General features: G+C 52.4%; 2 protein-coding genes across 2 annotated transcripts; both read right to left on the bottom strand.

Moving 5' to 3' along the window:
• Window positions 1-224: 224 nt before the first annotated feature.
• On the bottom strand, window positions 225-17,665 carry BLM (BLM RecQ like helicase). Its single transcript, XM_088531550.1, has 21 exons — window positions 17,568-17,665; window positions 16,298-16,968; window positions 15,058-15,256; window positions 14,464-14,579; window positions 13,770-13,902; window positions 12,058-12,797; window positions 11,353-11,529; window positions 10,847-10,965; window positions 9,786-9,899; window positions 8,932-9,030; window positions 8,707-8,855; window positions 7,709-7,815; window positions 6,946-7,106; window positions 6,257-6,452; window positions 5,817-6,007; window positions 4,948-5,083; window positions 4,387-4,586; window positions 3,487-3,679; window positions 2,673-2,795; window positions 1,306-1,513; window positions 225-516 (listed from the first exon to the last, which is right to left on the bottom strand). Exons 1-21 carry the CDS (start codon window positions 17,663-17,665, stop codon window positions 333-335), a joined length of 4,314 nt encoding a protein of 1,437 aa, XP_088387676.1. The 3' UTR covers window positions 225-332.
• A 963-nt stretch (window positions 17,666-18,628) lies between these two features.
• Window positions 18,629-25,419, bottom strand: CTSH (cathepsin H). The gene is made up of 12 exons (XM_088523112.1): window positions 25,333-25,419; window positions 25,193-25,224; window positions 24,498-24,603; window positions 24,327-24,397; window positions 24,004-24,108; window positions 21,941-22,027; window positions 21,464-21,519; window positions 21,078-21,159; window positions 20,926-20,994; window positions 20,466-20,572; window positions 18,999-19,124; window positions 18,629-18,801 (listed from the first exon to the last, which is right to left on the bottom strand). Exons 1-12 carry the CDS (start codon window positions 25,397-25,399, stop codon window positions 18,726-18,728), a joined length of 984 nt encoding a protein of 327 aa, XP_088379238.1. The 5' UTR covers window positions 25,400-25,419; the 3' UTR covers window positions 18,629-18,725.
• Window positions 25,420-26,086: the final 667 nt, after the last annotated feature.

Raw genomic sequence — 26,086 nt, 5'->3', positions numbered from 1 at the left:
CCTGGGTGGAGGGGCCAGCTCTAGCGCTGCCCTCCTGGCACGTGGGAGCACGGGGAGGACACCGACAGCACCACGAGGGGACGGGGTCCCTGCACAGCCCGGCCGGGCCCCCGGGTGACGGAACCACCGCCTCCACGCCCGGGGCTGCGCAGCCGGGCCTGGGGAGAAGGAAGGCAGGAAGCTGCGAGTCTAAAAACATTTATTTGGCATTCAGTTCTCCCTTGGACAATATGTACACATTTATTGCAGGAGGTCTAGCAAATGAAATAAAGGCTAATAAAAAATGATTACATCTTAATGGTACACTTCTGTACAGTATTTACATGTGCTAGTTACAAGAATGAATATGAAGGCTGAAGGAACTGCCTGTTTTTGGGCTTTGGGGGTGCCATAATCCCCAGTTTTCCAGCCATTCCTTGTGGGCTGCTGACAGTGTACGATGCTGAACTAGAGCCTGACAAAGGTGCGGCATTGGAGGGCGATGCCTTCTTGATCCTTCTGTACTTGTTGTAACCACTACAAAATCCAGAGAGAAATCCCATTATTACAAGTTACACTATTATTTACATGTTATGCATTGCATATTTGTACACGTTGAACACCTGCTTTACCTGCCCCATTCCCTTCCATGGTACATTTACACAAAATCTATTTCTATGCAACCGTAAGACTACTCTCCCTCAAAGAAATTCTCCATCACACACAGCTGTGTAAATACTTTCCAAGTGCAAATCAACCATAGCTGTTACTGACAGCTGCCTACAGGTGAAAAGCAGCCTGAAACACAAACACTGAATGCTGAGCCAGCCTGACTCTATTAATCCAATCACAGCCACCAACTTTAAATGGCACTTCAGGGTCGACAGCATTTAATGACTAGAAATTTTAGTGGATGGGAAGGTGAAACCTGCTGAGCCGGGTGTTTGTGTAGCCTGACGGTACCACAGTAGTATCAGCTCCAACTTGCTTCCTTTTCATGCAAAGGCAGCCTTAAGCATGGTGTATGTTTTAAAAGAATGACTAGAAAAGCAAAATAAGAGTTTTTGCTGGTGTTTTCTGATATAATTTTCCCTCTCCCCTTTTTAAAACACACTTATGATGGTGAGTGGAAGATCCTCAACCCTTATCCTTTTTGTTTTGCTTCCTTCTCGGTGATCAGTCATCAGGTGTCCAAGTGCAACCTCCAGCACAGGCTGCTATGACCTGTGCTCTGAACCCACACGAGAGCAACATCATTTCATGGTGCACCATGCCCAAGCCCCGAATTAACATTTAATGAACTAGAACTAACCCCAAGCAACGTACCCTTTGGAATAAAACTGCTGGCCACCACCACCGCTCGACCTTTTCCTCTTGGATTCTCTGACGTTTGGACGCCTTTTCCTTTTCTTTGCTTGGTTTGTGTTATTGCAAAAATAACTCGAAGTTGTAACTGCATCTTCCTCCTCGTCATCGCTCTCCAGCGCTCCAGTGCTTCCCGGCGCCGTGTCCCCACTTTGGGGGCCAGTGTCATCTGCAGAGAGACCGTGAGTTAAAGCCAGTGAGAACAAGACACTGCCACAAGCGCCCGCCAGGACGCACGTGTTGGACCGAGCTTCCATCCTTGCTGCTCGAAACCCCTTTCTGCTGCTTGTGTTCCTGGGATGCTCTGGGCTCCCATGAAGGCGTTCCTCAGGCTGGAATACGGGACAGGCAATAAACTGCTTTGGTTTAGCTGGGCCTGGCACACAAGGTTTCCAGCCAGCCCTGTTTTCTCCAGCTTGCTTTCCTGCCTAAGCCATGTTGTACTGTGGGCTTCGTCATCCCTTCCCTGTGTCAGCTGGACAGGGATGGAGGAACATACCATAATACTACAGTCAAACACGGCATTGCTTTTTTTTTTTTTAAAAAAAAAAAAAGCAGGAGACACCAAAGGGCTCAGACAGACCCTAGGAGCTCCTCAATCAGCCACGACCAGGAGGGACAAGCAGTAGAATAAAGTACTTTAAAAAAATCAGGACTGTAGACATGCACTTAACAACTGCGGTTATTAACACAGCAATAAGAAGGAACAGCCTACATTAAACACAAGCATAGTTGTAGGCCACAATGTCAAATCTGATAGCCAGCTTGTGCTAAATACCCGGATTACAACACCAGCTACACTGCTACGCCTACGTGAAGTTCCTAGATTTGTTAATCTCTGCACTAAATTCTTCATTGTGCTTCAGGTTACAGCTGTGCAGACACCCTCAAGCACAGTCGTTTCGATTGACAGCTTTTTTACATGTAAGGACCAGTCAGAACAGCTGAGCTCTGCTCCTGAGAACACCAAGGGGCAGTAGTTAGAGGCCACCCGTCACACAACACAGGCACATCAAGGAAGTGCTGGACTTTTAACTTCAAGGTTAGAAATCTTGGGATAATAAAGGTTATTGTATGAATCCCGATGACTGACAGGTAATCGGCAAAGCGGGAGTCTGTCTATTTTTGTTTACCTCGCTAGCATTTTACAACTAGGCCAAATATTCTCTACTATTCCTCACTAAAGGCCTTTGTATGCCCCTAAAACACTGTTCCCTCAATTGTTCCCGCTTTGTAATTATTAAATTGCAAGAGTTAGAGCTTCTTACAGAGGAGGAGGAAGGGTAACAAACAGGAAAACACATGTATGGGTGCAAGGGATACTAAACCTGGTGTCGTCCACTCGGAGTACTTATCCATCACTTTAATTATTTCTGCACCGTATTTTTCCAGTTTATCTTCTGTGACACCATCAATCTGCAACAAAACCTCCACATCGGAAGACAGGGTTTCTATAAACAAACACAATATTACAAAATAAGAATTAGATATATCGAACAAGACTGTTTAAGAAGAGAGAACCCAGGATGAAATAAGAAAATCCAGGTAAGAGCACAGATGAGTTAAAATGCAGCAGAGACACTTGGGAGATTTGTTAAAAGAAGAACATGGGGTTGCACTAGGAATGAGGAGTCAGAAGTTCATGTTTGCAGCCTAAGTGAACACAGTCTCAGGTGCTTTAACATTCGTTTCAGGTATTCAGTAAGCAAAGGTAACCAGAGAGGTACTTAGGACCCCTGCCACAGGTTTGGAGAGGGATCACAGCAGGATACTCTGGGGGAAATTCATTCCTTTTAGCACTAAGCCCCCCAAAAGGAAGCCTCTATTCTAGCAGATTTACTTCTAGCTGGTTAGCACAAAAACCAGGAGAGGATTGCTCTAAAAAGGCTTCCAAGGTTGCTTTGCAGGACCATTACTCGGCTGTCCACGTAGCTGACCAGCAAGACCTGCTGCAGCTCAAACACACATCTCCGTGGGGTCTGTGCTGGGCCAGCTATTTCCATGGCAATCGCTCGGTTCTGGAGATCTGAACTGGTCCTCTCAAAACGCTAGAAACTGTTGATTTTCTGTGAAAAAAGGGTAGGCTTGCACATGCAGTCTACTACCTGCAGAGGTCCCAAGTAGTGAAAAAGCCAACTTTACCTGCTATTTTCTTGAGAGTTGAAGTACTAAAAATGTTGAAGTAATGCACATCAAACACTTTCCCAAGGGTTTTGCAGGTGTCTGTAAGTTCTCCCAGGCACTTCTTAACCATCTCCTCCCGCTGGGACATTTTGGCCACAGAAGCCCTTTGCTTCCTGATGGTACTGGCGCTTTCGGTTTCGTGGAACTCCACCTGTGAAAACAAGGCAAACAACTTCTGTCCAGGAGTTACTGCAGCACCATCGCTACCAGAATGATGGATTACACGGGAGAAGGGTGAAGGAAACGAGGAGTAGTGTTCAACTGAACAAAAAAGTAATTAGTGAGGGACATTTTTAATGTGATTTTTTTTTAACTGGTTCATAAAGCAGCGATTCTCACCTGCCCTCAAGTATCCTCTGCGAAGCACTAATGAAGTACACACAGCACGGGGGAGTGACAGCCAAGCTGCCACCCCAGCGCAGCGAGCTCTGCCCTCACCTTAGACCCGGGAGCCCTGTCACTGCAGCACGTGTGGGGCAGACGCTGCTCGAGCAACGCTGCGACCCTTCCAGGACCCCCTCGAAGGGCATTCTGCTCTGCAGCTCACCAGAGCAGGAAATGCAGGAGAACAACAGGGCTGTTCTCTCTCTCCTTGGCTGCTCCAAGTGCTGCTCACCACCTTTTCCTGATAAGGTGGAATCAGGCAGAAGGGAGAACAAAAGCAGGATTCAAGCCTCTGCCTCCCCAGATCCACCTTTTGCCTCATGGCATTATTAAACAGTGGAGTTGAAGTTATGCTTGTTGGATTCTGTTCCCTGCATCCGTAAAAGCTTAGCTCAATCACATTAATTTGTAGGCACATTATGTTTAAACTGGCCTAGACTACCTGCTGCACAAAGCCTGTGGCATGCTCCTTACCTGCAGTGATCCATCTAGCACAGCCCGGGCCTTCTCTCCTAGGATTATATATGCTACAGCCTGGTCATTAGCTGTGATGTACAAGTCCTCATCCAGAATCTTGTCCAGGACCAGTTTTCTGAACAGTCTTTCAACATTATGCCTGGAGTAGGCAGCACCTTTCCCAAAAATTCCAGACTGAATCTTGGCACTCTTTGTACCTGTGCAGTGGGAGCAACAGGATCAGCCTGCAGTAACAAACCTCTACACACACATTCCAGACGGGTGGAAGCTCCCAAGAGACCTTCTGGAATCTGGGCACAAAGGAAAGCAGCCACCCCCAAACCAGCCAACTCCCACGTAAGCAGCACAAGCTGCCCGTGCCCCCAGAAAGCTCACATCAACACCATGGCCACCTGAAAGCAATTGCAGCTTTAGCCTCCCTTACTGTGGATCATCTACCACCTAGAGCTCCCTGGGAAGAACAGCTTCAACAGCTGCATCTTGCTTTTAAACCACTGCTGCTGCTACATGGGCCTTCCGATGTCTGAGATTTGTTGCAGCAAGGCTAGCAGTACTCACCTAGGAAAATGTCCACCATCATGTTCAACGTGTACCTTCCAGAACCCGTATTTCTCTTCCCATTCATTCCACAGTGCTCCTGTACAAATCTTATAATGCTCTTCACTTCATCCGTTACATTTCTTGATTTGTAATCCTATTCAAATAGAGTTGATTAGGGGAAAAAAAAAAAAAAAAAGAATTTGCTTCTATTCTAATGCAAGTTGCTACTGACTTGTTTCATTATTAAGCTTTTTCTAGGCATGAATTAATTTTGTTCCAAACACAGAAATAGCTATTTCCCAGTTAGTACATGTACAGTGATATCACAATCACAGGAACTCTGGATTAGATAATATTCTGAAAATGCAGAAAAATAAAGATATACCAACACTTGCATATAATCTCTATTATGTAAACTTTCCACAATGAACTCAAAGATTGCTGAGCAAGTACTAGTAATCACGGTTAATTGCTTTTAAAGTATTCCTTTAAGTATTCTGCTGCAATGCACTAGAATTTACACTTCCAATACACATTAAAACGAGAAGACTGTGGCAAATATACATTATTTTAGCCAATTTTTATTACAATCACAGGTGCACAGGGTGATGTTTCAAACACAAACTGAGAAGCAGCATCCTCAGCTACAACAATCCCCATGTGACTCGGGGAGCCCAGGCCTTCCCTGCAGCGTTCCCCATCTGTGGGGATTCTGCTCAAGGTTAAACCCCAGAAATAATTCAAAGCAGCCAGCATCAAGAAAACCCACAAAGCTTCTCATTCACTTTCTCTATTTGCCTTTAGAAATGCAACACTAGCAATTTTTTAAGGCAATGCGTATACCTAAACCCAGTTTAAGACCCTACAAATAAGAGGCACATTTTCACCTTCTTCCTGCTGCAGTTATCACAAGTTACTTCTGGGTGGTCTTTACAAAAGTTAGGATTGAAGTTAGTTTCCCCAAAGTAGGCCAAGAGCTGAATTCTCCGGCAGTCAACCACGTTCTCGCAGTAATGGACCATGCTGTACAGGTTGTTAAAGTGTGTCTGTCTCGTGTGACTGTTTCCATCTTTTTCCACTGAAACACAATAAATTCAATTGTATTTGTTATACCTGCACTTCTGTCTTTTTAAATATTATCAAACATACTTTTTTGAAGCAGCAAAGATTATTTTGCTTTTCCTCAGCAAGTTATACAGAATAAAGCCAGGACAGATTTTTACCTCTAAGGTTTTTAAAAAAGGAGAAGGGAAAGGAACCTATAAGGACAAAAAAGAACACAATAATATTTATGTATAATTAAGTGACAATGCAAGATTTCACTCACTCAGTATGAGCCTTCTGAGCCTGGTGACATCGCTGTAACTGTAGAAGAGCAGGCAGTGGGACATCTCCCCGTCGCGCCCGGCTCTGCCCGACTCCTGGTAATAACCTTCGATGGACTTTGGGAGCGAGGCGTGGATAACGTAGCGCACATCGGGCTTGTCAATCCCCATCCCAAAGGCAATGGTTGCACATATAACCTGCAACAGAAATAACAACGTGTTATGTGCAAGTCTGAAAGCTGCTTATGGAGAACTATGCACCCAAAATAGGCATGTAATAGGGCTTATGAAACTGGGCACGAGGCGGAATTTAAAATGTAATTGCAAGGAAAGCACAAAGTAGCAAAAATCTCTGCTTCTTTCAGAAGAGTTGTACAACCACAAGGCAAACTGAAAACTCGGACTCCGGAGGCTCAGTATAAGCTGCAGTGACATGTCCACAGCTGCTGCAGAAGCCTCAAGCTCATTTCCCTCCTCCTGAGTTCACACATCAGTGCAGTCCTGCAGCCTTCCGTTGGCAAAATCCTCAATAAAAATCACACTAACCTGTTTTGACAGGTCTGATCATTTATGTCATACTGCATCTAATTTGGCAAAAATGTTACTAATCTTCATTTTCCTTTACTAGGTTAAAAGGGATAAAAGTGCTCCAAATCCTATTGATATCTTTTATTATTTGCTTTTCATTTACCTGGCATCCTTCTTGATTAACCCACTTCTTCTGTACAAGATCTCTGTTGCAGTCAGTGAGGCCAGCGTGATAGGCGAGCGCAGCCAGCCCTTCCTTCTGCAGGATGGCAGCTGTCGTGTCACACTCATGCCGCGAAAGGCAGTAAATTATCCCAGAGTCATCTGCAAATATAAAAAAAGATTTGCGCTTTCTTCCCTTCCACTTGCTTTAAAAAGTCATTTATTCCAATAGGGAGAGGTTGCTAACAGCAACTCTTCATAACGAGAAGTGGCTTTATTAACACTAGATGTTTTTGTTAATGTCTCCTCACTCGATTCCATGCCTTTTTTGTGGATTGAGATCAGCAGAGCTTCTGCTCAGATGTTCTACTATGCAGTACAAGGATTTAAAATCCATAAATGAAAACCTGCACAGAGACCTACAGCAGTGCAGCAAACGACGCACTGGGCTACAGCAAAGGAGGAGCTGTGAAGGGGGCTTGGAGGTGATTCAGCAGCCAGGGCTGCAGATTCCCAGAAAGCCTGGACAGCCAGGAGAGGAGCAGGAGGATCCTCAGCTGAGCAGGCCAGCAGGACTAAGCAGTCAAAAACACCTACGGGTATTAGGTGACATGTATCCTGAAGACACAACACTAACGGATCTGCCAACCTCCAGAAAGATTACTCAGGAGCATTACCGTAATCTTCTTTTTCATCTTAACTTGACAATCTTACTTTAGGGTGTTTTAAAATCTGATTCTCATTATCAGCGATATAATACTCACATGGGTGGTGCTTTCTGATCCATTCTAAGCAATCCAGTGCCACTTTTTTTGGCTTCTTGGGCAGTACATCGTATTTCAAGTTATGTCTGTTGAAGCTCATGGTAAACCTAAAACAGGATATTTCATTGATGCTGTTCACTTTTAAGATGCAACAATCCTTTCAACGAGCTTGGAAAGGACTGGAACACCCCAAATTCAACTACTCTAGGTTCTGTGCATTTAAAGGAATTTTTGTTCCACTCTGCTCAACTGAAACTCATTTCACAGACTTCGGATCTGAAATTACTTCGTTAGGTGAAACAATCCTGCATTTTTCCTATGGTTGGGAAAAAAGAAAACTAAATGGCACCATGCAAGCCATGGAGGAAGAAATGCCTGTGGATTTATCAAGCACATAATGCTTTGTTTGCCCTTCATTTTCCTTTTAAAATATTTGCATCTGCATCAAATCTTATAAATTTTCAGAAGTGTCATGTCCTGTATCTTCTATCTTGAAAAATACTTCTAACCAAACAGAAGCGTTTTCCTTTTGGTCATAGACAGTAAGAATGCTACAATAGAACCCAGATCTCAATACTATCTTCATTACCTGTTACTGCCAATGTTAGCTTAAAAAAAAAAAAAAAAAAAAAAAAAAAAAAAAAAAAAAACACACACACATCGCCAGCTTATAGAGTTTACCAATATTCTCATGAAAAGCAACCCAAAACACAATTTTCACACCTTGTTAATGACTATCAAAATTCCAAGGTGTTATTTTAAAAAGTTTCTCTAACCACATCAGGAAGAGTTTCACAATCTTTTTTTCCCCTCTCAATTTAATATTTTGCATTTAAGGCATGTTAATTCCACATATGCATTCTCATTCAGTCAGGTACAACTACAAATATTTCATTCAGATGACTCCTTAGCACTCTTCTTTCTTTCCTAACTTTTCCATTGCAAAGATGCTGGACAAATCATGAAAAGCTGTTTCATGAAATTGCTGAACAACTTACACTTGTGGTTTCAGCATCTCGAGCTGATTCTGGATATCTTTTTGTACTCTGGGATTCGCAGTGGCGGTGAGAGCCATCATGGGGACGGAGCAGAACTTCTTGCGCAGCATGTTGAGGCGCTTGTAGTCCTTCCGAAAGTCATGACCCCACTGGACTCGAAACAAAAACGTAACTACCACCGAGGAAGATGCTCCAGTTACACTTTTTGCCATCAAAAGCGTTTACCTGACTGACACAGTGAGCCTCATCGATGACGAAACGCGACAGCAGCCTCCTGTCATACAGGTTCTCCAGGGCAGATATCAGGCGGCCGCTTGCACAAACCTAGGCCCACATTTAAGAGCAGCATTAACAAGAACAGCCCAGTGACACTATAACCCCTAAGAGCACAGACACGACTGCTCTGCACAGCAAAGCTGCTGCTGGCCCCTAGGGACAGCCTCAAAGCTCCGAGGGGACAGCACCCGGCCTCGTTTGGGCTGGCATCGAGGCTGGCAACGTGGTCGAGCTGCCCAGAGATTCTGGGGTCGGCTACACGAAGCTCCTCGACGGGTAAATTAAAATGACTTATACGTCACAAAAGATAGAGAAAGAGCGTGCTGAAGACAGCAATTAAAACTGGCACGTTAAACGGTGCCCTTTTGCAAAGGGCTTGTGGAATAATATCTGTTAAAGGCAGCATAGAATTAATTACAATCTTTTGGGATTCCTCTATTACACTGGTGGTTAGGTGTTTTTCTCCCAATAATATCCTATTCAGAGGAGCCTAAACTCTAACACTCACTGCACAGCAACTATCTCCCAAGACGTACACGGATATATTGAAAAGAATGGGGATGGAGAGGGGTCAATTTAAACACTGCAGACAGTCCATTTCCATTTGTTAATTATTTTTGGTTTTCCTTTGGCTGACATGAGTTACATCTGCACAGTTTTGCTGAATTCTCTAAAAATACTTTCTTTACATGTTTTTTTTTTGCTAGAAGCCTACTGTGTAAGTTTGTTTTCTCCCCTCAGCCCTTTATAGTAATTTTGTTATTGTTGCTTTCATTGCTTTAAAATTCAAATTAGGTACAAACCTTCTCGGGGGTAACATACAGAAGTTTTATTACAGGATCTTTTTTGGACAACTGCATATATATTTTTGAAGCATCCGCATCTGTTATATCACCAGTCAGGTACGTTGCAGCAATCTACTCAACACAAAAAAGAGCATTACGTTTTAATGTGTGCTAAATGTAGAACCATCTCTGACATACAGCCCTACATCTAGTCATAGACCAAATGAAAAGCATTTGCATTTTCTATCACCACTGAAGACTATGCAGAGCAGCACTGAAAATGTTAATTATAGATAACATTCAGCAGACTGCACACATCCCAGATTTTTTTTTCCTGATGATAAAGCCAAGAGACTATAAAGCAAACTCTATTCTCGTGCTCCCGACTTTATCAGCAGACCAATTGCTGATGTCGGGGAGGCATTTTTCTTTGCACTCTTTCCAGTAAATAAAACAGAAGTGATGCTTGTTTGCTGCTCCATATGCTACAAGACTGAGAAGGAATTCAGACAGCAAGCAGAGATTTTAAGATAAGAGCCAAATTTCCAGGAAGCACAAAACCATGATAAATACCCTCAATAACAGTGCCCACACACAAACAACAGTATTGTGTCAGAAGAGATTGAACGCAACTCAGAGCAGCAATTCAACATTTAAAACTTAAAGTATAACTTACTATTCATGCTGAATAGTAACAAAAGAATTGGACAAAAATGACCTAAGAGCAGCCAGTGAACACAACACCCACCACCACAGAGCTGGGTCTGCCCGTCGGTCCCTCATGCTGCTTGCAAGAGGTAGCTATGGTTCCACGGAGGGAATTCCTGCAGGATATGCCCATTCCCAGGAGCCTCCGAGGGAGTTTAACTAGGTTTTATCTAGAACACCTAATTTAGATCTTTTTGTTTGTTTAGATCTTTTTGTCTAGATCACCTAATTTAGAACTTCCTAGATAATTAAGACACTCCCTTTTTTTTTTTTGTATTTCATATTGAGGGACATACCATTCAGTGCAAAATTTCAGCTTTCCGGTCCGCTTACTTGCAGTTTAAGTGATTAAATGGGCTGTTTGAACTTACATCTAAAGTCTTCAGCTTCTGAACTTGATCGATTATGAGCGACCTCAACGGAGAGATAACGATTGTGACTCCAGGAGACACACATGCTGGTAACTGGTAGCACAAGCTCTTCCCTCCACCTGCACGGTCAGGCAGAACACAACATGTGTTAGACACAGAAGGGAGAGAGGGCCGGGATGGAGGAAAAGGAAAAGGCAGGAAAAGAGAGGTCCTGTTTCTTAGTTTGCATTTCATGGCACTTCCAGGAACATTACCAACAGTTATTCTTAAAAGCTTATTATGATATCTGTAGGTTTTGGAAGGGTTGGTAAGTGAAGCACTATGGAAGGCACGCGTGACATCACCTTCCTTCACAGTGCCACGGTGCACACCCAATTCCCCAGATCCTGCAGCCATCGAATTCAAGCAAGGCAACAAATACCTCCCCAAAGGCAAGGAGAGGGAAAAAGCTCCCCGTGGGCTGCTCCAAAGGGGTCCAGCTCCTCCTGCTCCAGCGAGGTACCCACCGGTGGGCATCAGGATGAAACAATCCTCGCCCAGGAGCGCGGCGTTGACGGCCTCCAGCTGGTTTGTCCGGAAATAGTGCAAGCCAAACTTCTTGTGAAATATATTCATCATTTCTTCAGAATGGGAAAACTTAACACCCCTGAAACGCTCCAGGGCTGGATTATTAACAAGTGGATCTAGCAGACAAAGAAAATGGACTTAAAGTTACAGTATCGAGTTCCAGCACATCCCTCACAGCACAGCCCTCAAAGCTACCCCAAACTGAACTGCACCTTGGCTGCTTTTCCCTGCCCTGTTCCTGTATCAGCCACAGAAAACACTGATCCATACCTGTCTACCAGCAGGACTAGGCTTGTTCCAACAAGAGTCCCTTTCAACATTTTGTAAAAATAGAAAAAAAAACATTGCACAGCTTTAAATTAACAATTGCAGCGTTATTGTTCAACGAAAACACAGAAAACTAGCGCCCCAATTAACAGTTTCAGTTTCCTGGGGCCTTGAGCCTCTGTGGCAAGCAAAGACTTGAGAAGTTTGACAGCGCTCGGACAAAGAGCATCCTACGATGACAACTGTGTCAAGAGACACCAGCAGAAAGTTCAGGACACAAAATGCATTGGTGTCCTTCACAAACAAGTTAATTAGCTTTAGACTTTTAAGATAAACTAATAAGGGGTATGACAGTAATCCCAGTTAGCATGACTCACCTGAAGGGTTTTTAGCTGCCATCGAGAAGTTTGATTTTGGAGTAATAGTGTTTGGTCCCAGAACAGATCCTTTGGCTGTTGAAATGATCTTTGAGAGCAGCGATCTGGCAGGTGGCCCTTCCCTCACGGGCTCGTAGGACGCTGCAGATGGCGGTGCTGAAACGTCCCCTGGATTCTCCCAGCTCTCATCAAACTCATCAATATCGAAATGCTCAAGATCAAGGTCCGTATCCCCGGCACGGCCTCCCCCGCCGACGCCAGCGGGGGCTCTGCCCTGCGCCTTCACAGCCGTGCTCGTGAGGGGCCTCCCGGGCGGCTGCCGCCTCCCGGCCCTTCCCACCCCCGGGATCTCACACCAGCTGCTGCCGAAGGACGTCTCGGAGCCCGGGCTGCGCCACGTCCCCTCCCGGACGTCTATCTTGGAGGAGAGTTCTGTAGTTTCTGCACGGGTGAGATCCGGAACGGATTGCTTGGAAGCATAAGGGGTAGCCAAGCCACCAGGTATTCCGTTTTGTTTTGCAGAAAAATTGCTTGAATTAACAGTCCCAGAAAACATAGACTGAAGTTTTGTGGATTTTGGTGAGTTTCCAGCAGAACTTAAAGTACAGTTAGTGCTAGAACAAACAGCAGCATCAGGATCTGCAGCAGTACCCGAGCCCGTTCGTGGCCGCCCTGTCCTAGCGAAACCAGTGTTTGTGCTACTTCTGTTCAGCTTGAGAGAACTGGCTAATAACCTTCTCCTGAGAGGGAGGGAACGGGAAGGAAAAAGGAAGATAATTATGTCACAGCCACAAGCAAGGATTAACCAAGTTTTACAGCATATAATGTTTTTCGTCTTCAAAATATTAGCATGTGACCATTACGTTGTATTTTCTGCAATTGTATTTTTAAAGTTACTTCACCCTTAAAAAAAAATTGGAGAACAGAGAATAATATCAGAATTGAACTGACCAAAAGAATTAAAAAATTAAATTTAAAAAAATATTAAATATACTCACAGCAGATACTAAAATATAAGAAACCCTAATAGTGAAGAATTAATGCGGGCAAAGTGGTGAAAATTTTTAAAGGCACAAACCTTAAAGAATGAAAAAGGCATGAACTAAATTATGTTTTTATGTGCTCTCTAAAGACTACAACTGACTACTATAATAATAGGAAACAGGGTGAGTTAATTTTACTGGCAATGTTTAGTAAAAGCCTGTGATCCTAGTCCAGTAAAGACAAAAAATCCCAAATCTTAACACTTCCTCTGCGTACTGTCACTAGATGATACAGAGGTTAAAGCAGCAGACTGCAGTAGCAACATTCAAACTCAGAACTGACATTTATAGGGATATTATAATCGCTATAATCTGTGATAATAAGTCTCAGAAGGAATAATAAATTAATCCCTCAGGTTGTAAGGAATCAGGAGGAACCCCAGAATGGAGAACAGATTATACCACATTGCTGTTTCTTTGGAAGCATCTGGGGCTACCTTCCGGAAAGCAGGATCAGGACTATCCCCGCCTCAGAGCCGAGTTCTTTCCTCCTCTCTTCTAGCCGAATTCAGAACCTCTTAATACCCTCAGCGCATTTTGAGGTTTTTTTTTCCCCAAAACCTCGTTTGAGGAGTAACGTGGAGCCTGTGAGGCCGCTCGGAGCCCCGTTCCCGGCGCAGCAGAGACACCTGCAGACGGCTCTGCAAACACGGGGCTGCTCGAACTCACCGCAGGTCTCGCTGCTGAAGAAGCTCTTTTGCGCAGGACAGGTATTTAAGCTCCTGAATCGGAATGGCTTCTACCAGTTTACAGATATCATCCATGACGCTGTAAAGCTGCTGTTCCAAATGCAAGCTTTTATCTGGAAAATGCGGGATATTTCAGCATTTAGCACTCCTAACTTTCAGTAGGACACAGTAACAAGATGGTATCAATCAAAAACTTGCTACAGCACACTAAAGTATAAAAGGAATTAGACTTGACTAACTTGATCTCAGAGCAGCATTATTATGCTTATTGTTTTTAACACTACTTTGGACATTCATAGGCACAAATTTTAAGTGATCCCATTGTACAGTACATCTTCAGCATAACCGAAAGAAAAGTCAAATTCATTGCAGGTTTAAAACCATGTTTCAGTCCTACACCTAGTAACTTTTCCTTCCGAGAGTCAAATCTGGATACATTTTGGTTCAGTAATTTCCCCAAAGTCAGTACCTGCAGAAATCAAATAGAAAACTAAAAAGCTTTAACTTAATAGTGCAATTTCTTTGCATCACAGCTGACTTCAGGAACTACTTGGCATGTTCACGCTTTTAAGTTCCGAAAGGAAAGTCTGTCACATATCTATGGTCCTGACAATCGAAGAATCTGAATCAGAGAGAACATAATCAGACATAAAATTTCAAAACGTTTCAGCTACCGGCATCCTCCGTGCTGGTTTCAGCAACAGGCTGCTTCGTGGTACTCTTCTCAGGCTCAGACTCAAAACCAGACGCTGTTGATCTTCCACCAGTAGGAAAGTCTTTGAAAATATTGCTAAGATTAAAATAAAAAGTCATTAACATATGGGTATCTATAAATCAAAGCACTTCCATAAGAGACGTTTATCTTCCGGAACAGCAGCATGTAAGCCATGGGCAATAGACCAACAAACAAGTTTCCCAAAAGGCAGTTAAAAATCCAAGTGAGCAGCTGAGCAGTTGGTCACTCCTGCGGGCCAGCTTGTAGAGACTTGTTTCATTAAACATCTTTCCCCCACTAATAGGGAAAAAATAACCCTGCTTGTTCTGAAGCAAAAGTAACCTTAAATATTGACTATTGGGGAAAATATATATATATATATATATATATATAATACAGTAATAGCAGCTGTTAACTGTTAGCCTGAAAAGCAACAGCCACAGACTACCAACCCAAACAGTAATTATCCACCAAGCACTGGTTCTTGTGTCGGTTTTGGTAGGGGTTTTTCGGTCATTCCAAGGGACAGTTTTATCAGCAAGCCTTGTTCTACCTGCCGTTTCTTGTGGCCGGTGAGAAGGAGGGCAGCTCCTCTGGGGAGGGCGGCACGACGTCGCAGAGATCCTCCTCCTCCTCCTCGAGCTCCAGGCTGGCGAGCAGCTCGTCGTCAGCGGCGTCCAGCTCGTCCTGGCCGTTCCTCTCGCCGCCGCTCAGCCTCTGCGTTTCATCATTCTTGTTTCCAACACCCGCCGCTGAAAGAAGCGTACTGCAAACTCATGCTGATATGAGCAAAATGCAGCTAAATAGCAGAAAAAAATACTACCTCAATTTCAAAACAGTACCTTATTGCAGTTTCTAAAATTTGGAGGATGTGGTATACTTATTGGGCCCCTTTTCTCTCTCCTTCAAAAAGGACCCAATTAAGAAAGTAACCCTCTAAATGTAAAATTTATATAATTACTTTTCCATGTCAAAACAGAAAAAATAGCTTCTTCAAATTTGCTTTTAGGTTTATCTTCCTATAAGAATTTTTTAGGAAACCGTTGTTACATTAAACACTAAGTTACATTAAGAAGAGTGCGACTACAACTCTAGAAACCCTCACCAAGTAGCACAGTCCCTAGACTGAAATTAGAAGACAAATCAATGTATCTAACAGCCTGTAAGCCAAACCCTACTATGCAAGTCACTGGATAGCCTCAAGAAGAGAAACACATGGTTTTACTGTTACGTGGTTCCCCCGTAGCAGCAGTATCAGAGAATGTTGTGCAGCATTATTCCATGTATAAACACATACTAACACAAGTAATAACAAAGTTCCAAAAACGTAGCTTTTCTATATGGCATGTTTTACCTGTTAAGTGAAACACAACTGCAAAGGGAGCACTCTGATGTTTTGGACCTTTTCAGTCATAGTCATTTCTAAAATGACTAAAAGTCTCTTTTTGCTGTTTAATATTTCTCATCATTACACTGAGGAACAAGATGCTGTGAGGTCCCATTTGGATGAATTACAGAAGTGCCATTCTTTCCATTATATCCCTATGGATTACTGCTTCGGAACGCCACTACTGCAGCTACTCTGCACAGGCAAGAGCTGCACCACGAGCTGCTGCCCTTTGGCAAACTGTGTTCACTGGAACAACACCCAGGTACCAAAGAGTACTTATCGGATACAAAAGTGCAGCTCTCTCCAATTTCATCGAGAGACTTCATTTCTGAAAAAACAAGTCCTCGCTGAGCAAATACAAACGTATTTTCCCCTACTTCAACACTTTAAAATAAGTCATTACCTGCAGGAGCCGCTTCCTCATGTGAAATCACTTCTGTGGGTAAATTCTCCTGAGGATCCTTCCCTGCAGCCCTGCCACTGTTGCAGGGAACCACATCCCCAAGACAAATCAGAGAGCCCTGCGATAAGCCCTGCTCATCATCGAGGGAAGCTTCGTCACGCTCGCACGCGCTCGGCGCCGCCGCGCTGCTCGTCACCTTCTTCACAGGGGAACGGGATCTCTGGGCAGTCTTGCTGCTTGGCTGACCTTTGGGGGATAAAATTGGCCTGGAATATTTCTTATCAACCCCTGACAAATCGAAGTCATCTATGTCATCCCATTCATCTTCCACGGTAACGAGGGCAGCGGGGGAGCGCGCGGGGGCAGCCTCGTGCGCGCGGCCCGTCCTCGCTCCGTGCGCGGGGACGTCTCCGGAGCCGTGCTGGAGCCCTTCCAGGGACGCTGGGACTACCTGGCTGGCGCAGGGCGGCTTCAGCTCCTGCCCCCCGGGCGCCCTCGGAAAGAACTCCTGGATTTTTATGTTCTTGTCCTTGGAGGCAGCGGGGCAGGGGAAGGGCTTGCTTAGCGAAGCATTGACATCCTTATCCTTGAGCGCGGAGCTGCTCGGCGTGCCCAGGCACTCTGCAGACGGGGCGCTGCCTGGCAAGGCTCTTTTCTTGAACGTGAACCCTCTAGAAAAGGGACATCATTTTGTTAGTTTTTTGAGCATCTCCGTGCTCCTGGGGATTAAATGCAGTTTTCAAAGAAAGCCACAAGTCCTGTGGCCAGGCGGGAGAGCAGCACCACAGCAGGGAGGTCACACGTGCTGTGGATTGGGAGCCCTGGAGACCAACAACGAGACTGGACCAGCACAAGGCCTGGGACTGCACCGGAACCGGGGCCAGCAACCAGGACAAGGGCCAGGAGCTTGAGCCCGGGACCAGAACAGGGAGCAGGAAGGGGACTGGAGCAGGATGGGACCAGGCCAGGGCTTTGGAGGGAATAAGGGTCAGACTCAGGGCACAGGACCAGGATGGGGCTTTACCACGGGCAGAACCAGGCCAGGGAGTAGGAAGGGGATGGAGCCAGGGCCTGGGACAGGCACCGGGCCGAGTCAGGACCGGGAACCAAGGCAAAGCCAGGGCCAAGGAGCAGACCAGAGCCAGAGCCTGGGAGAGGCACCGGGCCAGGACCCTAAAACCGGAGCAGGGCCAGGGTGAAACCAGGGCCCAGACCGGCCCCTCTCCCGCGAGCACCGCGGCGCTTTCCCGGGGGGCGCGGGGACACTCACGCGGGTCGGTGCCGCGCGGCGGGCGTCGCGTGGAGGCCGCCGCGCGCCGAGTGGAGCCGCAGCTGCTCGCGCAGGTTGTTCTGCGGCAGCGCGGCCATGGCGGGGCCCGCGGGGCGCCGCCTCCTCCTCCTCCTCCCGCGCCGCCGCCGCCGCCTCAGGCCCCGCGCGCCGCCGCCGCCTTCACGTTCGCGCCAACCCGCCGCGCCTCCCCATTGGCTGGCGGCCGCGCCCCGCTTCCGCTTCCGATGCCGCCCTTCCCAAAATGGCGGCCCCCAGACGCGGCCTCGCAAGGGGGCTGCTGTCCTGAGGGCTGCGCGCGTCCCCGGGAGCCCTGCGCGTCCCCGGGAGCGGCGCCATGAGCCCCCCGCGTCCCCGGGAGCCCCCAGGGCCGCCCTGCCCGCCGGAGCGCGGCTCGGCCGTGGGCCCCCGTCGCGGCCGGGAGCGAGAGCTGCAGCCGTGCGAGCGGCTCCCGCGTTACTGCCCTGCACCCCGGCACCGCTGCGGCAGCGGCTTCCCAACGGGAATGCCGCCCTCGGGGCTGCTGCCCCAGCCGAGGGGGTTAAACCGAAGCTTGCGCCTTCCTGGTGGGTCATAAAATTCCTCACGTGTTTCCTCGCTGTTTTCATTAAAATATATCTTTCTCATACAAAAGCACTAAAACAGATTTACTGAAAATAGATACAACTTATAATTCACAGCACTTTTGTTAGCAAAAGAAATGATTGTCTTTGGAGACGTTAGCGAAATCCCTGCAAGGTGCATCTGGTGAGCGGGAGCCTCGGCAGCGGGGTGAACGTGGATGCTGCAGATGTTAACCCGTGTGATGCGGAACCGCTGCTGGACCTGCTGGCACTGCGGGTGCCGGGACCTCGGCACCTCCCTGTGCCCGGCACCGCGCTCCGGGCTCCAGCCGATCCGGGGCATCGCACCGGGGCCGGGAGGAGCCGCCGCTCGGGGCTGCGGCGGCTTCGGGCTGGGGACACAGAGCTGCCGCCCGCGAGAAGCTTCGTGCAAGCAAAGGAACCTCCCTGCGTGGAGCGGGTTCTGAGGAGTTTTCTTCCTTCTTGTTTTCCCTCACTTTATTTTAGCATTTAGAAATGGACACACAAAGAATTGTTCCCTCTTCTGTGGCCGTTCTCCCCAGCCTGTGCTCCCGTCTCACACCTGAGGGATGGGATAGGATGCACAAGCGGCGAGACCGCACATATTCTTGCCTCGTTCGATCAGGAAATACCTAAGAAAGAAGCACACGGATACGAGTGAACACCCCCTGTTCCAGCAGCACTGCGGGCACGAGGCGGCTGCTCGCACCGCGCACACGTCATTCTGCTCTCACACCAGTGCAGGGAACGGCTGCACATCGCAGAGCTGAGCACAGCGGTCACATTGTGAATTGGTTAACGAGGAAGTGCAATTCAGGGGTGCGCTCACCCGTCCATGCCCCAGAACGGGCCCCACGAGTTCTTAACGATCCAGTGCGGCGTCCCGCGCTCTTCCCCGTAGCCCACGGCCAGCACAGCGTGGTTCACCTTGTCGGGAGTGTGCTCACACCTGGGGCTGCACAGGGAAAACAACGGTGGGAAAGCCGGCCTGGAATTAACGATGCCTTAGCTCGCGTTTCTGACGGCACTCGGATTGTGTAAAGAACTAACGGAGAATCTTCTAATTGTGGAAACCAGAGAGCGATGCCAAGAAAAGCGTACACTGCGCTCTGTTTTCTCACTGAAAAATAACTATTGGTTGTCTTTGAGCCTAGGATACTGGGCTATAAATAAATTCTGTTAATACGATTCTCTTAATAGTTGGTCCATGGAACATAGGTTGGCATTAATTATTTTATATGCTTTTACTATAAATCTATCTTTGACAATAAATCTACGCAACAACTTCACTTGATGCGTTCCTCAAGCTGGAATCCTGTTACAGAATACCTGGATCATGTCCTGCGGCTGCCTGTTGCTGGCCATTAACTCTGACATTCCCGGGTTTCTTGCAGCAGGAAAGCTGCCTGAATTCACAGTGCTGCCTCCTCTCCCTGGGCAGGTCCCTCATACTTACACTCTTAGTCCAACCCTCCCTGCAGTTCTATATGACTGAGGATTCAGGACTCTAAAGTATTTTACTGGTTCTCTCCAAACACGCCTTTTTCCCAGTTCTTACCTAATAGAAATTAACCTTTCCTGTCACAGCCATTTCCAAACTCTTTCCAAAATGCTCAGCCTTTTCAGCAGCTTTTTGCCCTGACTCTAGAACCGCCCCAGCATTGCGGACGGTTTCCTGCCGGGTCACCCCACGTCCCCATCGCGTTTCCCCCGCGCTGCTCTGTGGGCAGGTCTGGACGCACAAAGTGGGCGAGCACCCGCCGGGATGGGCACGGACCCACAGAGCCGGGAGCACCGGCCCAGCAGCGCTTCCCAGCGCGACCCAGCTGGGAGCGCGCGCGGCTCCGGCTCCAGCCCCGCTCCGGCGCGGAGCTCGCTCTGCCCAGGGTTTCCCAAAGCAGGACAGGCGCCTTCAGCGTTTTCTGTTTAACGGGAAGCAGCAGAATACGGCAGAGTCCTGTGTCCGCTGCCACAGGGAGAATCCGCACAAGGACAAATGGAGAAGCCAGTGACTGCAGGACTGCAGGAACAGGCTGCCCAGGGAGGTTGTGGAGTCTCCTTCTCTGGAGATCTTCAAACCCGCTTGGACGCAGCCCTGTGCCACGTGCTCTAGGTGACCCTGCGTGTGCAGGGGGTTGGACTGGACGATCCCCAGAGGTCCCTTCCAACCTTCAGCATCCTGTGATTCTGTGATTCTATGATCCTATGATTCTACGCTGCACCCCACCTCCCAGGCTCTGAAACACTCACTTTGCGTAGAGAGAAACACTCACTTTGAGTAGACGGAAACACTCACTTTGAGTAGACGCCCTTCCTGTAGTGCATGAAGTCGCTCGTCACCTCGAAGGCGAAGCTCACCGGGTTGTGCTTCCCCACCGCCTCGACCATGCCGGCCTCGTCGTACTGCAGGGAGAGCGTCCCCGGAGGCGTCGCAGCGGGAGCCGTGCGGATCCCAGCGCCGCGGGCAGCGCTGGGCACGGCTCATCCCGGCGTCTCCTTGCCAGCGAGGGCAGCGCTGCGCCCCCCGGGCCTTGTCCGGCCTGGGAACACGGGCAGGATCGCCGCTCCCATAGAGCTGCACCCTGGCGTGACGGCGAGCGGCGGCAAGGGCAGCCCACGCTCCCCGCAGCCAGTAACACGGGACAACAGCGCGGATCGCGGCAAGCAGCCGGCACCCGCCCCGCTGCGGCGCCCAGGACGCAGGAACGGCGCCGCCGCCGCGGGTCCCAGCCCCTCGCGCCGCCGCGGGCACCCACCTGCGAGATGTTGACAACGTCCTTGACGAAGGCCACGGCCCGCTCGGGCCGGAAGCTGCACGTGCCGTTCTGCGCAAACGCGGGGCCGCGGTGAGCGTTGCGCGCCGCCCCCGCGCCACGCGCTGCCCGCCGCCCCGCCGCCCCGCCGCTACCTCGGCCCGGTACGGGTAGGCGTCCTCGGCCATGAGCCCCTTGTTGTAGAGGATGTACTCGAAGGCTTGGCTGGGCAGGCCCCTGCGGAGCAGCACGCGCTCAGCGGGGACCCAAACGGCCCCTCCATGCACCTCCCAAAGGAACAAGAGGGGCCAGGAAACCTTTGAGCTTTAGTGAAACGTAACAGCCTCCAAGAGGGCGAAATCAAAACCAACAGGACAAAGCAGAAAAGCCACAGAAATCTGTTTTCCTTGACACTTCTCAGCTGGGAGGAAATCAAAACCCTTCCAAGCTCTGAAGGATCTCAACCCTAGATCCCGAGAAAGGCTGTCACTCATGCAGCATAACCTGTTATTTCTAGAGCTTCCTGCTTCATGCTACTTACCCGCTGCAGCCGTGGTTGTTAAAAGCCTGGGCGCAGTCGACCAGCTGCTGTTCGGCCTGCGGGACAGTCTGGAATCAGCGCACGCGGAGCAGGAGAGGCAGCACACGGCGTGCACGGCACGGCAGCGGGCGCCGGGCGCTCCTGCAGGCACGGGGCAGCTCCCCTCGCGGGTTCGGGATCACGGATCGGGCACATCCCGAGGGCAGCAGCGCAGGGCACAGGCGGCGGCAGCGCGCGGGGCGAGAGGCCGAGGTTTGTGTTCACCACGCGGAGCCAGACCCCAGCTGTTCTGGCAGCGCAGGCCACCGGCCGCTCCCTCGCTGCTTCCTCAAGAGCAGCGGTGGTTGTGCAAGGCGGCCGGGTGTTGCGACACGCGGCTTTGAGGAACCGCTCCCGCAGCCGCTGCTCCTGGCGCGCGCACGGCACCGCGCTCCGAGCAGGGCCGCCCGCCCGCGCAGCAGCGAGGGGAGCCCTTACCAGGGACAGCAGCTTGCCGGTGGCGATGGCGATCGCGGACTCCAGGCAGCCCGTGGTGGAGAAGGTCCAGCAGCTCCCGCAGGGGCCCTGCGTCGGAGCGGAGCGCTGGAGCGCAGGGCGCAGCGGAGCGAACGCGCCAGCCGGCCAGGACGGCGGCACTGCGCAGCCTCGCTCAGCCCCGCGCGCCCTCGCTCAGCCCCGTGCACCCCTCACTCAGCCCCACGCAGCCTCGCTCAGCCCCGCGCGCCCTCGCTCAGCCCCGCGCGCCCCTCGCTCAGCCCCACGCAGCCTCGCTCAGCCCCGCGTGCCCCTCGCTCAGCCCCGCGCCCCTCGTTCAGCCCCGCGCCCCTCGTTCAGCCCCGCGCCCCTCGCTCAGCCCCGCGCGCCCCTCGCTCAGCCCCGCGCGCCCTCGCTCAGCCCCGCGCAGCCTCGCTCAGCCCCGCGCGCCCCTCGCTCAGCCCCGCGCGCCCCTCGCTCAGCCCCACGCAGCCTCGCTCAGCCCCGCGCGCCCCTCGCTCAGCCCCACGCAGCCTCGCTCAGCCCCGCGCGCCCCTCGCTCAGCCCCGCGCGCCCTCGCTCAGCCCCACGCAGCCTCGCTCAGCCCCACGCAGCCTCGCTCAGCCCCGCGCGCCCCTCGCTCAGCCCCGCGCGCCCTCGCTCAGCCCCACGCAGCCTCGCTCAGCCCCACGCAGCCTCGCTCAGCCCCACGCGCCCCTCGCTCAGCCCCGCGCGCCCTCGCTCAGCCCCGCGCGCCCCTCGCTCAGCCCCGCGCGCCCTCGCTCAGCCCCGCGCGCCCCTCGCTCAGCCCCACGCAGCCTCGCTCAGCCCCGCGCGCCCCTCGCTCAGCCCCGCGCGCCCTCGCTCAGCCCCGCGCGCCCCTCGCTCAGCCCCGCGCGCCCTCGCTCAGCCCCGCGCGCCCCTCGCTCAGCCCCGCGCGCCCTCGCTCAGCCCCGCGCGCCCCTCGCTCAGCCCCACGCAGCCTCGCTCAGCCCCGCGCGCCCCCTCGCTCAGCCCCGCGCGCCCTCGCTCAGCCCCACGCAGCCTCGCTCAGCCCCACGCGCCCCTCGCTCAGCCCCGCGCGCCCCTCGCTCAGCCCCGCGCAGCCTCGCTCAGCCCCGCGCGCCCCTCGCTCAGCCCCGCGCGCCCTCGCTCAGCCCCGCGCGCCCCTCGCTCAGCCCCGCGCGCCCCTCGCTCAGCCCCACGCAGCCTCGCTCAGCCCCGCGCGCCCCTCGCTCAGCCCCGCGCGCCCTCGCTCAGCCCCGCGCGCCCCTCGCTCAGCCCCGCGCGCCCTCGCTCAGCCCCGCGCGCCCCTCGCTCAGCCCCACGCAGCCTCGCTCAGCCCCGCGCGCCCCTCGCTCAGCCCCGCGCGCCCTCGCTCAGCCCCACGCAGCCTCGCTCAGCCCCACGCGCCCCTCGCTCAGCCCCGCGCGCCCCTCGCTCAGCCCCGCGCAGCCTCGCTCAGCCCCGCGCGCCCCTCGCTCAGCCCCGCGCGCCCTCGCTCAGCCCCGCGCGCCCCTCGCTCAGCCCCGCGCGCCCCTCGCTCAGCCCCGCGCGCCCTCGCTCAGCCCCGCGCGCCCCTCGCTCAGCCCCGCGCGCCCCTCGCTCAGCCCCGCGCACCCTCGCTCAGCCCCGCGCGCCCCTCGCTCAGCCCCACGCGCCCCTCGCTCAGCCCCACGCAGCCTCGCTCAGCCCCACGCGCCCCTCGCTCAGCCCCACGCACCCCTCGCTCAGCCCTGCGCGCCCCTCGCTCAGCCCCACGCGCCCCTCGCTCAGCCCCACGCAGCCTCGCTCAGCCCCACGCGCCCCTCGCTCAGCCCCACGCACCCCTCACTCAGCCCCGCGCAGCCTCGCTCAGCCCCGCGCGCCCCTCGCTCAGCCCCGCGTGCCCCTCGCTCAGCCCCACGCACACTCAGCCCCACGCAGCCTCGCTCAGCCCCGTGCACCCTCTCTCAGCCCCGCGCACCCTGCACTCAGCCCCGCACGCCCCTCGCTCAGCCCCGCGCGCCCCTCGCTCAGCCCCGCGCGCCCCGCCGGGCTCCCCTGGCGTGGGGCGAGCGCCCTACCTGGTTCTTCACCGGAGTCACAAAGTTGCCCTTCTTCCTCCAGTCGATGGAGTCGGGGCTGGGGCCGGAGCTGCGCAGGAAGTTGCCCTTGGTGGCCGAGCAGTTCTGCAGGGGCAGAGGGCTGCGATGCAGCGAGGGGAAGGGGCCGACTCGAGCAGCCCCCAGCTCTGCGGAGCCGCAGGACGGCGCTAACAACCTGCGCGAGCGGCCGCGGCTCCGTGCGATCCCGCGGATCCGGCTGCAGCGTGGAAACGCAGCGCGCAGAGGCCGCACGGCTCCACGCACGGAGCCGGCCACGCTCGGGGAACCGGCCAGGGCTTTACCTGCGGTTGGCTCCACAGGTACTTCTTCTTAAACTCTGCAAACGTCATGTCTGAAAATTGGTTCAGACTCACTAAAAAAAGGAGCGGAATAAAAGGGTTTTATTCACTGAGGAACTGAGTCAAAACAAAACCGAAAGAACAGAGTGGAAGGCTAAAAGCCCCAGCTCCTACTTTGAAACGTGTGATTGGCTGCGTTGTGCTCATCGATCTGCCGCTTGTTGTCGGCGAAGACCTGCAGCCTGTGGTAATACTCCTCGGGGCCGTACGCCTTGTTGTGCTGGCGGGACAGAGACCGCGGTGAGGGGCACGGGAGCAGAGGTGAAACTGCACCAGCCACGGCAGCGCGCTGGGACTAGGCAGCACCTTCCCCAAAGAGTCCAGACACACAGGAGCGGGTCAGAGCGCCCAAGGCACGAGGTGGCCCGAGGGCTTTGCAGCAGGGCCGCTCGTAACCGCCCCGGCACCAGTGCTGCCCAGTGCCCGCTCCCGCCTGGGCCCTGTGCAGTGCGAGTGCAACACAAGTACAACACGAGTGCAGCGCGAGTGCAGCGTGAGTGCAACACGAGTGCAACACGAGCGCAGCATGAGGGCAACACGAGCGCAGCACGAGTGCAGCACGAGTGCAACGCGAGAGCAACGCGAGAGCAACGCAACCGAGTGCACCCCGTGCTCTGTAAACACTCGGGTGGGCCGGGAAGCGCAGCCGGACGCGCTGCCCCCAGCCCCGGTCTGCTGGGGACGGGGCCGGCCTGCTGGGGCCGGGGGCACCCGGGCGGCACCGACCCGGGCGGTACCGACCCGGGCGGCAGCGCGGGGCTCGCGGCAGAGCCCGTCCCTTCCCGGCCCGCCCCACCGCGGAGCGTTACCTGCCGCATCCAGGCCTTGAAGAGCAGCTCCGCTGCGGGAGAGACGCGGCGTCAGCGGCGCCCGGCCCGGCAAAACCGCCGCGGGCCGAACCGGGCCGGGCCGGGCCGAGCCGGGCCGGGCCATGGACGCCCCCCCTTACCTTGGGCGCTGGGCGCCGCGGCGGCCGCGGGCGCCAGCAGCGCAGCCAGCAGCAGGGCCCAGCGCATGTCCCCGCCGCGCCGAGCGAGCCGAGCCGGGCCGAGCCGAGCCGAGCGCAGCGGAGCGGAGCGGAGCGGAGCGAGCCGAGCGCAGCGAGCTGAGCCGAGCCGAGCCGAGGCGGTTCCGGGGTGGCACCGGGGCGGTCCCGGCGCCGGGGCCAGCGCCAGCCCCTGCGGCCGCGCCGCGTCCTGCGCCCCGGGCGGGCAGCGCGGGCAGCGCAGGCAGCGCGCAGGGAGCGCGCAGGGAGCGCGCAGGGAGCGGGCGCCCCCGGCCTGGCCCCGAGGGTAGAGCGGCCCTGCGCGCGCCGCAAAACGTGCCAGAAAGCGGCTTTTTGGAACACGCCGCGGAGCGGCACCCTCTGCCTCCCCGCAAGCCCCGGGAAACCCTGGCCCTGCAGCGGCACAGCCCGGAGTTCCAGCCCCCCTTCTCTGGCACCCAAGGGAGCCGCCACAGCCAAGAGCTGACGTTTGCATTGCTCAGATCCGACAGACTAAAATGCTGTGAGTCATTGTTCACCCTGAGATAGAATAGATTTATTAGCAAGAGGTAATCAGGAAACATATATTTTTACAAAAATGGAAATATTTTTCCAAACAAGCTGTAAGTTGAAATATTTTAGGGCTTGAAATAGAATTCTCATACCACAAGGTATTGCTTACAGCAAAAGGTTTCTGTCCGGTAGAGTGGAGCATGCC

Source organism: Tinamus guttatus, unplaced genomic scaffold (genome assembly GCF_059628265.1).
Source record: "Tinamus guttatus ecotype Peru unplaced genomic scaffold, ASM5962826v1 Tinamus_guttatus_pri_ptg000004l, whole genome shotgun sequence".
In the NCBI taxonomy this organism is placed as follows: Eukaryota; Metazoa; Chordata; class Aves; order Tinamiformes; family Tinamidae; genus Tinamus; species Tinamus guttatus.
This window is presented reverse-complemented; position numbering and strand designations above follow the sequence as displayed.

What these genes read in the sequence shown, in the direction of transcription:
- BLM (XM_088531550.1), bottom strand. Translation starts at nt 17,665, where the DNA reads ATGGCCGCGCTGCCGCAGAACAACCTGCGCGAGCAGCTGCGGCTCCAC. An exon ending in AGGCTCACTGTGTCAGTCAG is followed by an intron (nt 8,856 to 8,931) that starts GTAAACGCTTTT and finishes TTTCGAGTCCAG; the next exon opens with TGGGGTCATGACTTTCGGAA. An exon ending in TTAATCAAGAAGGATGCCAG is followed by an intron (nt 6,453 to 6,945) that starts GTAAATGAAAAG and finishes TTTCTGTTGCAG; the next exon opens with GTTATATGTGCAACCATTGC.
- CTSH (XM_088523112.1), bottom strand. Translation starts at nt 25,399, where the DNA reads ATGCGCTGGGCCCTGCTGCTGGCTGCGCTGCTGGCGCCCGCGGCCGCC. An exon ending in AACAACCACGGCTGCAGCGG is followed by an intron (nt 21,160 to 21,463) that starts GTAAGTAGCATG and finishes GCTGCTCCGCAG; the next exon opens with GGGCCTGCCCAGCCAAGCCT. An exon ending in AGGAAGGGCGTCTACTCAAA is followed by an intron (nt 19,125 to 20,465) that starts GTGAGTGTTTCC and finishes TTCCCTGTGCAG; the next exon opens with CCCCAGGTGTGAGCACACTC.